General features: G+C 32.1%; 2 protein-coding genes and 1 pseudogene across 3 annotated transcripts; all 3 read right to left on the reverse strand.

The window, feature by feature from the left end:
• Positions 1-460: 460 nt before the first annotated feature.
• Positions 461-6,522, reverse strand: LOC134269847 (uncharacterized; annotated as a pseudogene).
• Positions 6,523-9,473: 2,951 nt separating this feature from the next.
• Positions 9,474-13,545, reverse strand: LOC134269848 (uncharacterized). Its single transcript, XM_062752044.1, has 9 exons — positions 13,410-13,545; positions 13,035-13,244; positions 12,584-12,661; positions 12,262-12,402; positions 11,858-11,959; positions 11,442-11,555; positions 11,146-11,266; positions 10,119-10,903; positions 9,474-9,758 (listed from the first exon to the last, which is right to left on the reverse strand). Exons 1-9 carry the CDS (start codon positions 13,450-13,452, stop codon positions 9,691-9,693), a joined length of 1,662 nt encoding a protein of 553 aa, XP_062608028.1. The 5' UTR covers positions 13,453-13,545; the 3' UTR covers positions 9,474-9,690.
• A 1,138-nt stretch (positions 13,546-14,683) lies between these two features.
• LOC134269846 (neutral cholesterol ester hydrolase 1-like) lies at positions 14,684-16,478 on the reverse strand. Of its 2 annotated transcripts, XM_062752042.1 has the most exons (4): positions 16,336-16,478; positions 15,985-16,108; positions 15,810-15,873; positions 14,684-15,531 (listed from the first exon to the last, which is right to left on the reverse strand). In XM_062752042.1, exons 1-4 carry the CDS (start codon positions 16,414-16,416, stop codon positions 14,742-14,744), a joined length of 1,059 nt encoding a protein of 352 aa, XP_062608026.1. In that variant the 5' UTR covers positions 16,417-16,478; the 3' UTR covers positions 14,684-14,741. The 2 variants fall into 2 exon arrangements, with proteins under 2 accessions (XP_062608026.1, XP_062608027.1); XM_062752043.1 differs by lacking the exon at positions 15,985-16,108 and having other exon boundaries at positions 16,336-16,463.
• Between the last annotated feature and the right edge of the window lie 209 nt (positions 16,479-16,687).

A 16,687-nucleotide genomic window follows, 5' to 3' on the forward strand; every position in this document is an offset into this window, starting at 1 on the left:
GGAAGACCTATTCGTTGCTTTGCAACGAGCTCGGCTCTAGTTTCCTCTATTGTTGGTGCGTTGGTAACGATGTACAAAGTCTCTAAACCTTCACTAATTGCAGCGTGTACTGTTGATGGGTATTGTCATTACGTTCTTATCTATGTTTTTAAAAGCCATATGTAATCACAAAAGTACAGTTTTTTAAAACTGTGACTATATTTCAATGATACTATGCATCAAAAATACAATATTTTCTTTAGTTTTTACACTTTTTATATCAATAATATATACAGGTTTAAATTTAAACAGTAAAATTGCAGAATAAATATTACTTAACCAACTTAAACGCGGGCTATGTATTTTCTCTGCTACCATTCTCCCATGTTAAACAAAGAAAGAAATTCCTTTTAAGTTAAATTACTCTTGTACAATTAACCAAGTTTAAAAAGTACACACAACAGTATCTTCTCTACTGTTTTCACTTCAAGTCAATGGAAAACATCCTTTTAACCAATTGGAAACCGCTTGACGATTGTATACGATCCACTGCAAAAAGATAAAACATAATTATTTATAGAAATCATTATCTTAACTGAAACAATGATTTCAATATGGACAACTTGTTTGATATACCGGACTGATCACCTAATTTATGTTTTCAAAAACCACTTCATCAACAAAGCGATTTCCAGCTGACACTGAGTAGAAATATCCGAAGAGAAGCAAAAGACCAGTCTGTATATCAGTTGCGACCGACTTGTTATTAGATTTCTTTGACAACCCGCGATGACTAAGTTTTCGAAAACGATGTGATCGATGCGACCTCATAGAGTTTGTTTCATTTGTATCCCTTGATGATCTTTGTGATCTTACGGACGCCGTATCATTTGTATCAAGTGAAATGTTTCTCTCAGCTAACCTTGATGAAGGTTGTGTATATGCAGAGTGCACTGAGGAACAACTCTGTTGCATGAGGACGTTTTCAAGTAGAAAATCCCGCCAAAACTGTGTCGTCTGCAAGATGCAATAATAGTCAACATGTTTCACCGGATGTTGAAGCAGCTGGTGTACTTGGTTGAATTTCAATCCTAGGAGCCTGTGACGGGGCTACACTTGGTTGAGTCTCATATGAAAAATTCCTGTAATAACGAACATCATCTACGTACGACGAAGTTGTATCTGCTGATGATGCAGTTTTGAGTAGTCCATTGCTGGACACTGTCGACTCTTGGTGGAGCTGTGGGATTTCTGATAATGGGTGCAGCTGCTGTGGGGTTTCTGATAGGTGGCGCTGCCGGAGGAAGACGATGATTGGTTGGCTCAGATACAGGTGAGGATGGATCGTTTGGAACTCTGAGAGTGTAATGATTTCCACCCCGTGGACGCCTGAATACAGTGTCATAAACACTGTTCAGCTTGATCTTATTTCTGTTAGCAAAAGAAATTTGGTCAGTTATCAGTTATGATCACTTGTAAATATGCTGGGAAGAATTTGGACGTTTCATCAAAATGGTATATATAGCACCTATTTCATATTTATATATTACCTTTACTGATATATGTTAATTAATTAGAATTTTACAAAGTAAATTTACCTCCTGCAGTAAATGAGTCCCCCTATACATAGGGACAGCGACAATAAGGCTACAGTTACCGAGACAATCGTCCAAATTATCTCCTCAGATACTCCTGTTTCTGGTGAGAATGGATGAAAAAAAATTTATTTCAGGAGTTATAATTGAAATGTAAGTGGTTTGTTGTCGTTTACCATTAAATATATATTTTGCGTTTTAAAGACTTAAGATACAGTGTTTCCTTCCTATATGGTTCATCTCGTACCTTCTTCTTTTCAAATAGGTTTGCTCTCAGAATCAATGGGATGTGGTATAAAGATGGTTCGTGACGCCTTCTTTTCCTGACCATATTGTATGGTCGTCACCATATTTGAATCTTCTGTATCTATTAACATTCAAAATTCAGTATATGACCTTTCTGAATAGAAAAAATTAGGAAAAACTATCTATATAATGGTGCATCATAATCAAATGGAAAGCATGTCTTTTCCCCTTTCAAAATACTCCCTAGAATTTATTACTAATTTATTAAAGTTTCTACCTGAATTTAAAAATATTTCTAGAACTAACTTCTATGATAAATGTGATTCAGGTATTAATTACTTTTTCTGAAACAATTATCCGGATTGTCGGATGTTTCTAGATTCTAGACCGCTCTCTGTTATACTTATATATTGCTTTTTATCTGACAACAGTACATGTGTAAAAATACTTAAAAATTAAGAGCCTGGCTTTTGTGTTTTTTTATATTAATTTTTGTATGTACGTGTATGTTTGTTTGTGGGGTTCTTCTTTTATTTTTTAGAAAGGGGGGGTGTTGGTTGTTGTTTGCGTTTCTTACTCATACTATGATTAGAACTAGGGATGTCAACGAATATTCGAATATTCGAATATTCATTCGATGAGTTGATATTCGAATATAAATTTATGATTCGAATATTCGGATTTTAAGAATACAGGCATTTTAAAGATAGAAAAATTTGACAATTTTTATCAGAAATTGAATCAAAGTCGTACTGTTGACCAGCAATATGATTTGATTTAAAACAAAATAAAAAAGACACTCCTTTTGGATTACCTTAAAGGTGTGAAGAGTGTATCTATTGTATAATATAAATTATTCATTTGATCATTTAATTAGTGGTATAACAATGTCCTAGAATACTTACAATTAGTTTGTATTATTAAAAGGACACATGTTTTATGGTAAACACATGGATCCTTTGTTTACATATGCTTGTATATCATTTAAAATCATTAGCAGGAAATTAATAAGCTAAAAGTAATTCCTTCAAATTTTTCTCCATTAGATAATTGTTCTTCGTGGTATAAATCTGTAGGGGTTATCAGTGTAGACTTTGGTAAGACGATTAATTAATCTTGATCTTACTAAAAGAATCTTTTGAATTTTCAAAAAAAAAAAAAATTATTACATTTTGGATGTAAAATCTTCATATATTCTGTAAAATATTTTGAAAATATAACTACTGAGCATTTACAAAACTTTCTATGTATTTTTATTCCAAAATAATAGTATAAAACATATCTTGCTTTACAAAAGAGTGAAGATTTATAAATATTATAATGCAAGATTTATTTATTTTATCGAATATTCGAATATATTCGAATACTACTACCGAATATTCGAATATCAATTATTGACAATTTTGACATCCCTAAAATAACTACTTGTACAAATAAAGAGATAAAATAAATATAATAAAATACATTCTTAAATTCAGATCATCTTACTATGCTCGCAAAGGGCCTTGTGAAATTCGTTGCAACTTGTTTCCATTTTCTGAAATCTGTTTCCAGCTTTTCGCACCATCTGACATTTAGTTTGTGTAGTTCCTTAAGAAATAAGTATTTCAAATCAATTGAACAAAATCAAATAAAACATGTTCCTCAAAAAATCGAAAAGTTCGAAATCTGACAATCACTTTGTTGACATTTGCATAATCCTTATTGGGCCTTTTAGATACTTATACATAAGTTTGAATAGAAACTGTAATAACATATATTTTAATTCAATGTGTCTTTTCTTATTACAAAAAAAAATAAATAAACAATAACGAAGAAAACATTATGTAATTATTATTCTTTCAATATTTAGGTAAAGAGTCGAGCAACTGGCGGTTGCGGGAGGTTTCTTTACTCTCTCTTGTGTCTTGGTCCTAAGACTTAATGAATTTACTACCTGCTAATGCAATTTTGTTGATAATGTATTCTTCTCCTCTAGCAAATCCTGCGATTTCACTTCGTATTTTTGAGATCATATACGCTGAAGTAATATTAGAGATGCTATTGCATAAACGCCAGTGTTTTACACCCATACCATGTGCTGTAAAAAATTGATTATAAAAGACATGGATACTTCTTTTCTTCAGTTTACATTTTTTTTCTCAAATTTCTTATATAAATTATACTGATGTAAAAGGTGATGTTTACGATCCATTATGATGAAATATATGGAGATAACGAACAATAAACAAGCTCAAAAGTCATAAAACAATACAAAATAGGAGCAGAGCAAACTCGGACCTCCAAAACATGAGAGGTGGGATCAGGTGCTATTGAGGAGTGAGCATCCCCTACCAACCGGTCACATCCGCCGCGTGCTCATTGTCATGATCGAGAAAATAACGGAAAAATCCGTCGTCAATTCGTCTCCCCAAGCCCTCTGTTTTGGTCAAGAAAACCGAGTAATCCGTAGCGAAATTGGTATGAAACCAATGACCTTACTATTGTTGTGAAACATGTCAGCCATATCGCTAACCAAAGACCCAATACTAAGTGATAATCAAACAATAACAAAGATTTAATGTCTGATGGTAATTCCTCAAAATTGAATTTTAAAATGGTACACAGTTTCATTAGGCATTATAGATCTGCACAAATGATCTTTATTTATTGAAATTCTTAACTTATATTATATAGGGATTATATAATAAAAACTCCAAAACTATGTTGTTTATCTTCATAAATTGACATGTTGCACTGAAAGTTATGTATAGAATTTCCTCTTTGAAAAAAAATTTGACATATAAAAAAGTATTTCAGCTTATAAGGGAGCACGATTAATTGCCATCGGTATTCAAAAATTTCAGAAAACCTTATCTCCAAAACCCATTGATATTTTCAGTGAGGAACTCTTACACCTTCAAAATACCGATATATGTGCTTGTGTTTAGAATCACAATTATTTATCTCCATATCTAATTTTAACAGAATTTATTTTGTTTATGACCGATCACGAGAGGGGAAGATTTAAGAGATTCTCATGTTTTTAGTGAGGAAGCAGTTGTCTATGATGTCAAAAGTCTGTTTTTGATTCATTGCCAAAAAATAATAGTTATTTTAACCTTTTTAATTCTAAAAATAAAAAAAAATCAGAGTGTAAAAGATATCTTAATTTTGAGGCTTTTATCATGTAAATTATATAGAATAAAATATGTAAATGGTCAAGTTTCTCACCTTCCTGACACAGACTGAGGAGATGTCGATGACTGTTATAACGTCTGTGTCTTTCTATCACATAAGAACAAGCATCACCTAAATAAGAAAACAAGACAATTAAATTCATGACTTAAATACTAATCTGATATTAAGGGGCAATATTAAGAAATGGTGTATTATATGCATTCTACGAAAGGAATCTAAAAAGCCTATATACAAAAATGAAATAAATGGAGATAACAAACAGTAGTCGAGCTCAAAAGTCCAAAAAACAATAAAAATTAAGAGCGGAGAAAACACGAACCTCCAAAACATCAGAGTTGGGATCAGGTACCATGGAGGAGTGAGCATCCTCTGCCGACCGGTTGTACCCACCGTGTGCTCCTTGTCGTGATCGGGAAATAACGGGAAAATCCGTCGTCAATTCAGTGTGTAAATAATGGACTAACGATTAGTATGAAAAACGTCAGTAAGCATTTGACTCAATGATAATTTGAATTTGTTGACAAAGTCATTGTATCGACCATAGATCTTACGAAATGATGACTTTAAACGAGACTGCTGATATTCTTGTTTCATCAACTTGTTTGTCAATAATTTGCCTCGTTTCAGTTTGTGTCTCTTGCATATCCGAGAGATATAAACCCCGTGTGCAGGTGATAAAGGTATAATGCTGCATAAGTACGGGAAGTTGACGATTGAAAAGTGAAATCATCACTGTATCATAGAGCTTGGTTGTTAGAATACCACTAACACCTTTTTCAAGTAAAATATCCAGATATGGAACAGATGTGTCAGACTCTGTGGTATCTTTTACCTCAAGCTCATCAGGATATACATGTATCGTATCGAAATAAGAATGGAAGTAACCATTGTTAATTGACAATACGCCGTCGATATACCGGTATTTAAAGATATCAAAAATATATACAGAATCCTGAAGATGAAGTGTGAATCTGAGAGGCAGGGGATCTTTTACCTCTTATTCGGATGCGTTGATAAAAAATCACATAGAACACATTTATATTTTAATAAGTCTCTTAAATCTTGCCTTGACATCCCAAGTCATAAATAAGGCCGTCCAACCAAAGACTCTCATGGTCCTTTACCGTCAATAGATTATAGTCCAAGGTATCTGGTATATCAGCTGCCAAATGTCTGTATCCATCACCCTTAAACTCCTCTGTACAAATCGTATCTGCTATATGCCAGGTCATCGGGTGCTGAGTTACCAACATCTGGACATTACCACATGACGCTAACAAAACGGAAAGCCATTGGCTGTTTAGAATATGTTAAAATAATCTTAATTTTGAAATGAAGAAATAATTTTGAATGCATACCGACTTGTAGAAAGAAGAATATAATCCAAAATCCACATTTCATGTTGAAACCCCCTCGAATGTCGCCCTTTAAAGTGTTGAGGAATAAAACTATATAAACACATGATGATTAGGGAAACAGAGTTAAATTTGATAAGGAAGTTATGTTTTATTTGATGTGAATAGTTGTCATCTACGTATATAAGTCCAAAGCATCAACTCTGTATATATATAGTTTTATAGGATTCTGGTACTTGACATTTTAAAGAAGTATTGAACATAACAGGGGTTTTTGTTAAGTAAGACATTATACATGTAATATTTTACTTTATCAGACAGTATCATCAACTTGGCATTTTGTACGAGTACACGTTTGTCTCAGTGGTTTTTTTTTTAAACATAAAGAATATGGCACACAAGGTATTTGCAGACAAAGCATCAGAAAAATTATGTTATGAACACACAAATAATTATAATTTTCTGAATCACAGAAATTATTTTTTTAAAATCAAACTTCCTTATTATACAAATACTTATCGGGGACATTGATTTTTATAACAACTCGTAGAAAATATGTATCACTGCCATTGTTTGAATCTTGAACACATAAAGGATGATTTTAAAAGATGCTTGGTTTTCTTGGTAGACAATATCTACATAGATTAGAAATTCAAGTTTTCCAAAACAAAATTCTAATGGTTACCATTTAATCCCATTATTATATATTAGACGTATGTTTGCATTAATATAAAGCAGAATATATTCAAAAATTTTTGCAAGAAATAAATGATACTCCTGCCGTCGCCTTCTTTAGATATCTTGAGGAAGTTTTATTAATTAACAATATTAATTTTTACTTGGTTCGATACTGTAGTTTATCTCTTTGAACTCGAATTCAGAGGCAACCCAGAGTCTAACACATCTCTTTCAAATTTGGATATTCCTTAACAAGAAAATACAATGGTTAACAATAAATTACTGTAGTTAACTATAGTGAACCCTATGAAATTAAAACTTTTATTTACTATATTGAACACTTTGACACTTTGATTTACTATAGTGATAACTTTAAATCTTTGATTTACTCTAGTGATAACAATGAAAACTGTGATTTACTATGGTGATCACTATGGCAACTTTGATTTACTATGGAAAAAACTTGATTTACTACCATGATAAGTTTGAAAACTTTGATTTACTATAATGATAAATTTGACACGATAGTGATCACTTTGAAAACTTTGATCTACTATAGTGAACACTATGACACTATAATGAAAATTTTGAAAACTTTGATTTACTATAGTGATAAATTTTACACTTTGATTTACTATAGTAAACTATAGTTAACAATAGTAAACTATTATTTAGTTTTTTTCTTGTATGAATTCATTAATGTTAACCTAATGATGAAAATGATGAAAACAATTGTATTCGACAACTCACGTATTTTAGATTTTAAATATTCAATTTATTTTGTTGCAATATACCATTATCACCAGCATTTTGAGTTCATGTGTTTCAGATAATTCGCTACAAAGATACACGCTCTCCATACGAACATTTTCTAAAACGAGACAAACTATTGACAAATACGTTCATGATACAAGAACATCAAAACCCAAGTTTAGAGTCGGGATTCTGCAAATACTATGGTCGATATAAACACCATGTCAGCAATGACACTCTATTATTAAGTGAAATGTTATCTAGCGTTTTATTACTTATTGCTTAATCATTTTTGTCATTCTTAATTGTATATGGATATTCCATTTGTCCCTTCATGATAAGGAACATACACAATTTTTGACCACTTGGTAATACTTTTGTTAATGCATCATGTAAACTACTTTTGTTTTCAGAATTTCTAACTTATAAATATTGTTCACATGAAAGGAAAACTCATAGAATATTGCATTAATTTAAATACTAAAAGGGAAATAAATGTGGAAATTTCACATGATTTTATACTTTCGCCTCATTTTTTGAAAGAGAAACGGAAACACACAATTTACAAAAAAAGATATCAATAAGATTTGAAGAACATGTACACAAGCCGATACTTATTTGAATTTAAACTTATCGCTTAACACTGAGATAAAGTTCCCTTAATTGAAGTACGTACAGAGTCAAATAATTTACTAAAAACATTTGGTTGTTATCAAATTATTACAGTATGATGAGACTATTCATGTGAATATTTTACTCCGTTTCACAACCGTCTGATTTATTGAAAACCCATAATTTTGGATTTACAGGACAGAAAAACATATTTGAAAAAAAAATAAAAGCGTTTATATGAGGTTTAATTCTGCATTTTTCTGATACTAAACCTGATATTTACATAGGCAATTCAGTCACATATGATCCACATATATGCATTGCCTTTCATATGAGGATCATATGTGGCGAAGTTGCCTGTATACATTTCAAACATGTTAAATTATGATATGTGGATTTTAATTATTTTTTTTCTCAAATTGAAAACAGTAACAAAATATGTGCTTTTTAAATACAATCTCATTAAAAAATATCTTTTGAATGCACTCGATGATCCTTTCTGTAGATGACATATAAAATATCAAAATCGTTGTGATGGGAAGGGATTTATTCCCTTTTACTTTAGAAGTCTTTGATATCAGATACAACACATGACTGTTCACTACTATTACACAAATGTAAATTATTGGTTAATTATCAAAATAAAAACATATCTTTTTTTAAATATGTTTATTCGTTTCCCTTGAAAATCTTAATTTTTGGATATTTGTTGGAATTATAGTGATATTTCTTTCTTTCTTGATTTTCGGACTTCACTGTTTGAAGACATATAAGGTTTTTTTTACGAGAGTAAGAACTGATATAAACGATCATTTATGATATAAATGAAAGATGGACCTCTGCAGGATCAGATCACGTGTAGGATCAGATCACGTATAGGATCAGATCACGTGTAGGATCAGATCACATGTAGGATCAGATCACGTGTAGGATCAGATCACGTGTAGGATCAGATCACGTGTAGGATCAGATCACGTATAGGATCAGATCACGTGTAGGATCAGATCACGTGTAGGATCAAATCACGTATAGGATCAGATCACGTATAGGATCAGATCATGTATAGGATCAGATCACGTGTAGGATCAGATCACGTGTATGTCATCATATTGTTCGGTCTTTTGGAGGACCACACTCTACCAATAATCTTTACTAGGGCATGTTTTCTTATTTGCTAATTTCATGAGCATGTATCTTCAAAGAATCTAACAGAACACACTTTTTCAGAGAATTCGAGTCTTCATCTTCCATTTCAAATTACTTCGCAGTTGGCGTCGGTATTTCTAGCTCTTTTACTTTAAATCAACTGAAAACATCCTTTTGACCATTCTGAAGCCGCTTGATGATTGTATTCGATCCACTGCAAAAACAAAATATTGTTAGTGCCTTCAGATGTAAGTTGCCTACGTTTCTCTGTATTTTATTTCCTTTCTATTCTTAATTGATTGTTTAATTGTACTGTCAAACATTGCTTTTCATTTCATCTACCACATTGTCATTAAATATGTATTATATATTTTCATACATATACGAGTATATTACATCTCTTTATTATTATTTTATCGTGTTGCTGCTTTATCCGGATATCACGAAGACTAATATCATTGCTCAAAAACATGGCGGAGAATGCTTTCAGAAAAAATACTAATCAGCAAGAGGAACACAACTTTATATATAATTTTGAGTTAAAACCGAATACATCGTAAGAAAAATTTACTACCTAATTTGTGTTTTCTGAGTAAATGGTTAGATCCTCCGCTCTCGTGTCCAGTTTCAGTGGAGACTCCCGGGGTGTCTATCTGACCTGTATCAAAATATTCTTCTTCCACCTTGTTGCGAGACTTCTTTGATGAAACATGATGATGGCTTCTTTTGGAACGATGTGATCGATGTGACCTCATTGAGTTTGTATCATCTGTGTCTCTCGATGATCGCTGTGATCTTACGGAAGACGTATCATTTGTATCAAGTGAAATATTTCTCTCTGCTAACCTTGATGAAGGTTGTGTATATGCAGAGTACACCGAGGAACAACTCGTGCAGTTTGAGGACGTTCGTAGAAAATCCCGCCTTCTTCTGTGTCGTCTGCAAGATGAACAGTACAGTCGTCCAGATGTTTCACCGGACGTTGAAGCAGCTGGTGTACTTGGTTGAATTTCAATCATAGGAGCCTGTGACGGGGCTACACTTGGTGGAGTCTCATATGAAAAATTTCTGTAATAACGAACATCGTCCACATACGATGAAGATGTATCTGCTGATGATACAGTAGATGACGCTATTGTCTGTACACTGTCGACTCTTGGTGGAGATGTAGGGTTTCTTGTTGTTGGTGCAGTTGCTGTGGGGTTTCTAACTACGGATTGAGATGTCGGAAGCAGATCGTTGGCTGGTTCAGATATAGGTGAGGTTGGGTCGGTTGGGATACGAATGGTATAACGATTTCCTCCACCCCGTGGACGCATAAATATGGTGTCATAAACACTGTCCATTTTAATATTCTTTCTATAAATGATTTTAATTTATTTAGATATTGTTTTTAAGAGATTTTATGTTTATATCAACAACAACAACAAAAAAAAAAAAGAATTTGCGAATGCATATTTGCAATAAATACATGTAATTTGTTCTTTTTTGCAAAATATATAGATTTTAATAACCTTTCTAATGTATGAGATAATATTCATTATTATTTTATTCACCTATTTGTTAATTTTCAAACATTTCTGTACTGCTAAATAAATTACCTTTTGCAGAAAATTATGCCTCCTATGCAGATAGAAAATGCCATTACGACCACAGCAGTAGATAAACTTGTCCAGATTATTTCCTGAAACCCTCTAGAATCTGTTGAATCTATTGAGTACATGTAGAAATTTCACGTACAAAAAATTTTTTTTATTGAATTAACTGGACACTTCTTTTATTAAATTTATTAAATTATTCATGTCTAAACCACTGCTGCTTTCAATATTAACTGGTAAAGAGAAAGTTTGTAGCATATAACTATGTTTCCTTTCTATATTAATTTTTACTATCAAACCTTCTTCTTTCATTGAATTCCATGGCTCAGCAGTATGTGGAGTAAAAATGATTTGGTATTCCCTTTTAATTTCTCTATATTCAACTGTGGAAACCATTATCGAATAACTTGTATCTGTTAAGAAATCAAATAATAACGAAAATGTTAAAATAACCTTTCACGAAAATGAGTGATATCATAGTGCTCTTTTATTAACTTTTGAATAATACCTTAAAATCACACAGCCTATTAACATGTAGTTTTCAAAATATTAATTTTGAAGCTAAAAAAGATATCCTTTGAATGATATGAGTAATACAACATATGGTAAGAGTGTATTGCACACAACTTTATTTTACATCCCATGTTATGAAAAGCAACGGAAAATATAGAATAAATCAAATGGCTATTTCTCAGAGAAATTGTGTCAGGCTTACCATGCTCACAAAGGGCTTTGTGGAATTCATTACATTTTGTGTACATCCTCCGAAATTCTTTCCCATGCTTTCTTGCCATTGTGCATTTGACTTCTGTTGAATCTTTGAAAGAAAAAGTATGTAATTATAATCTACATGTAGATATATTAAAATACGGTATTAAATTACAATATACACTATAGCAAAGGCACGAAGGGCTGTCCATTTGAATTTTTGATTATTATTTCGATTTTTTAAAATTTAATTAATCCGTATGGAGAATATTGTATGGAAACTTGTCAAAACTACTATAAATATGGTTTATAAATAGGTTAATAAACTTGAAATTTGAATTGCTTATTTTAATCAGGAAAGGAAGTTTCACAACCTTTTAAAAATGAAAAAATATTCATATGTATATGTACTTAAAGCAATGTTGTTGACGATAAATTCTTCTCCGGCTAAAAATCTTGAGATTTCCTGTCGTAATTTCCCAATCATAGAATAAGTGACGTTGAGAATATTGTTCCGTCTACAGTATTTTCGTATAGTTACTTCTCCGTTCGCTATAATTAAGAAAGGAGATAAATAATCTAGAAGGTTCCATGATGCCTCTCAGGTTGATAATGCTTCCTGGTTGTTGGTACTTTTTTTGTTGATTTTATATTTTAACATTGAAAAAACGGTTTTCTAAATATTATAATTTCATCAAGCATTAGTGATTAAAGTGCTTGTCAGATTTCTCACCATCTTGACAAAGATAGGGTAGATCATCGTGGCTGAGGAATCGACGATGCCTTTCTATTACATGAGAACATATTCCATCTAAAGCAAAAGAAAGAAAAAAAAACTGGAATTGTTATATTAATGTTTATAGTTTCATTAATATAAATAAATGCCTTACAGTGAAAAGAAAAGTAAATATACCTACTTTTTAAACATCTTTTAACACGTAAAGAAACAGGCTTATTGTATAGAGCAATTTTTCGATTGCATTTGTGTGGATTGTCAGTCACAAAAATACTTTTTTTGTAACTCAATGCAAGCCTGGGGACCATAAAACTTAGACGAGCTCACTTATGATCTCTGTCACGCTTTTCCACTATGTATTCCTTTGTTGAAAGTGAGACTGAGATCAAAATTGAGCTGGTATGAGTTTTACGGCCCCAGGCCAAAGATCATACTCTGTTATTCTTGCCTCTACATCCCAGGTCATAAGCAATATTGTCAAGCCAGAAACTCTCGTAGTCCCTCATCACCTGAAGGCTATAGAACATGGTCGTGTCTGGTATATCACCCGCCAGATGCCTGTACCCAGTCCCATTAAATTTCTTGTGACAAATCTTGTCCGCATCATGCCACACCATTGGGTGCTCTGTTGTCAACATTTGTGTTTTTCCGAATGACACTGACAAAAAGTATCAATGACGTAAAAAAGTATTGAAGCAAATGTTAAAGGTATGAATTGCAGATATATATTTGTTTTTCTCATGAGTATCATTTAAAGTTTAAATAAAACTTTGTTTATGTATATATTTCTTGACTATCAGCATAAATTAATAACAATACTTACCCATGGGTAGGAGTGCAATTGTTATCCAAAATATCACTTTCATTTTTGATCTTAAAGAATTAACTATGAACAAAAATCAAATGACATAATTTTTGGGGGGAAACAGAGTTTATCTAAATAAGGAAGTTAGACTGTTAATTGATTTGCCAGTATATGACACACATTGTGAACCAACACTATTTTTAGAACAGGAATGAAAAGAAAGAAATTCTCAGATGAAAGGCCTCAGAATCTTTTTATGAAAATAGTTTTTGTATATCACAGTGGAATTACCGTTTCTACCATGATCTGTGTATATATAGGTACCCGAACAGTACGAGAATTAAATGTTTCCTTTTGATTTTGAATGAAAGGCATTAGTAATCTAAATTTGGAATGGTTTGAGGCCTCAAACCGAAAAAAATAGAATGTTATAGACATGACAATAACTTTATAACAAAGGCTGCTTAGTATATCCAATATACACAAGATATTAATATCTTTAAAGTAAAAATTATTTGAAGAACTTTTTTATTTCTGTTAAAAAATCGTTTCAATCAGATAATTTTTTGAGTTATTTTGATAATGCTACGTACTTACCAAATTCTTTATATTTTTAAAATTACTCCTGTTAACGTTTGTCTTTGTCAGGCATCTAAAAATAGGTGGCCACCATTACTGTTTGTGGGTTTTTTTTTGGGGGGGGTGGGATATTTTGAACTTAATTCAGTGGAAATTTATACATGATTATGGACCAACTAAAAGTCAATAAATTGTCACCAAACATCACCCTGCATCAACTTGTTTTTAGAAACCTGTGTTTGGTCAACACAGATTAACTGTTTACCTTGTTTTAAATCGATAATCATAGTGTTCTTCAATTCTCTTTTTATGTAATACCGATAATTTATTACAACCATCGTTTAGATTCTTATGCTTTAAAGTTGAATAATACTTACTATGAAACTTGAAAACCTATACAAGTTTTAACATTTTTATTGTATTTGGTATTTATCTAAGCTCGATGGCTTTGTTGTTGTTGACCATTCATTTATTACATTGCCCCGGTTATCTTTTCAGAGGGAGCAGATGAATAAACAAAGGAAGGTAATGCATTCTGAATTTGAGTTTCACTGTATATTCATTGACGTAGTTCTTTAGGATGCTCTTCCACATGGTAGTATAAATGTACCCTCTAAAGAGTTGTTACTTTCAATTGTCGTTATATACGGGTATTGTATATTTCTGTGCTACAATAACAATATCAAGTAATGCAATATCACTTCATCTTAAAAAAATGTTTTGTAACATTTTATTTAAAATAAGAAAATAGGTAGCACTCTCTACATGTTGCTATATTTTTTCAAGCACTCTGATGATGTCATTCACTATTCTCACGCCAACATTCGTCTGAAGAGGACCATCAAACATCAATAATGCGTTGTGGAAACCATCAGCTATATGTGAAAGCTCTACGTCTTTATTAAGGTGTCTAAGACGTTCTGCAAACATTATTGCATCGTCACGGATCAAATCATATCCAGCAGCCAAAACATATGTAAACGGGAAATGAGACAGTTCTTCATCAGATGCCATTAAAGGAAAGATGGTAGGATCTGTTAGTTTATCTTTCAATTCCTTAAATAAAGTTTCATTACCAATATATTCAACCTCAGGTCTTTTTAGTCTAAGCTCTTTGGATCGAATATATTTATCAGGTAAATATGTCTGCTGATCAAACAAAAACTTGTATTTCCCTCGTTTGAAATCAGCAGACGTGTGAAGATTGTTCAGAAACGCACCACACAATGAATGATCTAAATTAAGATAATTCAAGAAAAAGTTTGTCATTTGTGGATCATTGATACTTTTGTTTAGATACTCTACATTTTCTATAAATCCGATTGTTTTCATGTTCACTGCCTGTAAAACAGGCACCAATAAAATCAACATTGCTATTTTCCCGCGCATTTCAGGGCGAAGTTGAACTGCTGCAGCAAGATTCCCGCCAGCACTGTCTCCACCTACTGCAATACGGCCTGGATCAACTCCAAGATCCCTAGCGTTATTGAAGACGTATGAAACAACATTTTTTATGTCGTCCAATCCAGCCGGATAGGGATTTTGAGGACTCAGTCGGTATCTGTAGGGGAAAAATTGTTCATGCTTGAAAAAAGCAAATGAATAATAACATCAGTGAATATTGTAATATTCTGCATCTCAGTATTTTCGCTGAATGATAAATCACAGGCGCGTCAACTTTGCCATAATTGAGTTCAAAAAAGTGAATGACCAAAGGTAGGCTTAATTTTTGATGCCATATAAAGAATCTATCATTATGAAATTAAAAAAAAATATTAGTGTATAATCGTCCTAAAACTATCTTGAAAATAAGATAATAAAGTAAGCCAATTATCTTACTCCACGGATATGATAACTACACCAGTTTCCTTTGAAAGTCTTTGGTTAAAGAGGTCATAGTTATCTACGAAAAGAAAATTAAAAGTTACCGAAGCAAAAATACAAAAATATAATATATTCTTTATCCCAGCATACAAAAGCAGCATTAAAACAAATATGACAAATTCAAACTGACCGACAGAGAGAAAAGTCCAGCCTCCTCCGTGAATGTATATAAAGACAGGTCTGTTGGTTTGCTGAAGAGATGTTACTGGCTCGTAAAGCCGGACCGGTATCCCATTCATTAACCTGTCCGTTATCTGTCAGAATATCGGTAATTTAGATAAAATACATTTATTATAATAAGTTTCATGCGTGTTTTTTATTTTAAAATTTCTTAACAACAATATTAGTATTCAACAACACTCCTAAGTAATATATATAAAAAAAATTCGTTTTGTTTGTTTCGTTTTCCGACTACTCTTCACACAATTTGGAAGCATGTTTTGGTATTTAAATACAAGTATAAAACAATATAATGCTTTACCTTTAGATCTTTGTCTTTTGGATTCCAAAGTTTTCCTGTAGTACATACTCTGTAGACATTGCTACCTATTCCTTTCAACATTGGGGAAAATGGTTTTGTAATGCCAAGAGCAATCAGAACACCTATCTGACGAAACAAAACAAATTGAAGTGTTGCTAAAAAGACCATTTTTTTTCTTTTTACATCCAATCAACTACGGAAGCCCCGTAGAAACACTGCCTTGCTTATTTGGTATTTGACTTAATATTTATTAGTTTTGTTATTTTACGTTTGTATTCACAAATTTATTTAACCACAAAACGTTATGCCAAGAGCAATCAGAACACCTATCTGACGAAACAAAACAAATTGA

This window comes from Saccostrea cucullata, unplaced genomic scaffold (assembly GCF_032062105.1).
Source record: "Saccostrea cucullata isolate Sc308-1 unplaced genomic scaffold, CSIRO_AGI_Scuc_v1 ctg3768, whole genome shotgun sequence".
Classification (NCBI taxonomy): Eukaryota; Metazoa; Mollusca; class Bivalvia; order Ostreida; family Ostreidae; genus Saccostrea; species Saccostrea cuccullata.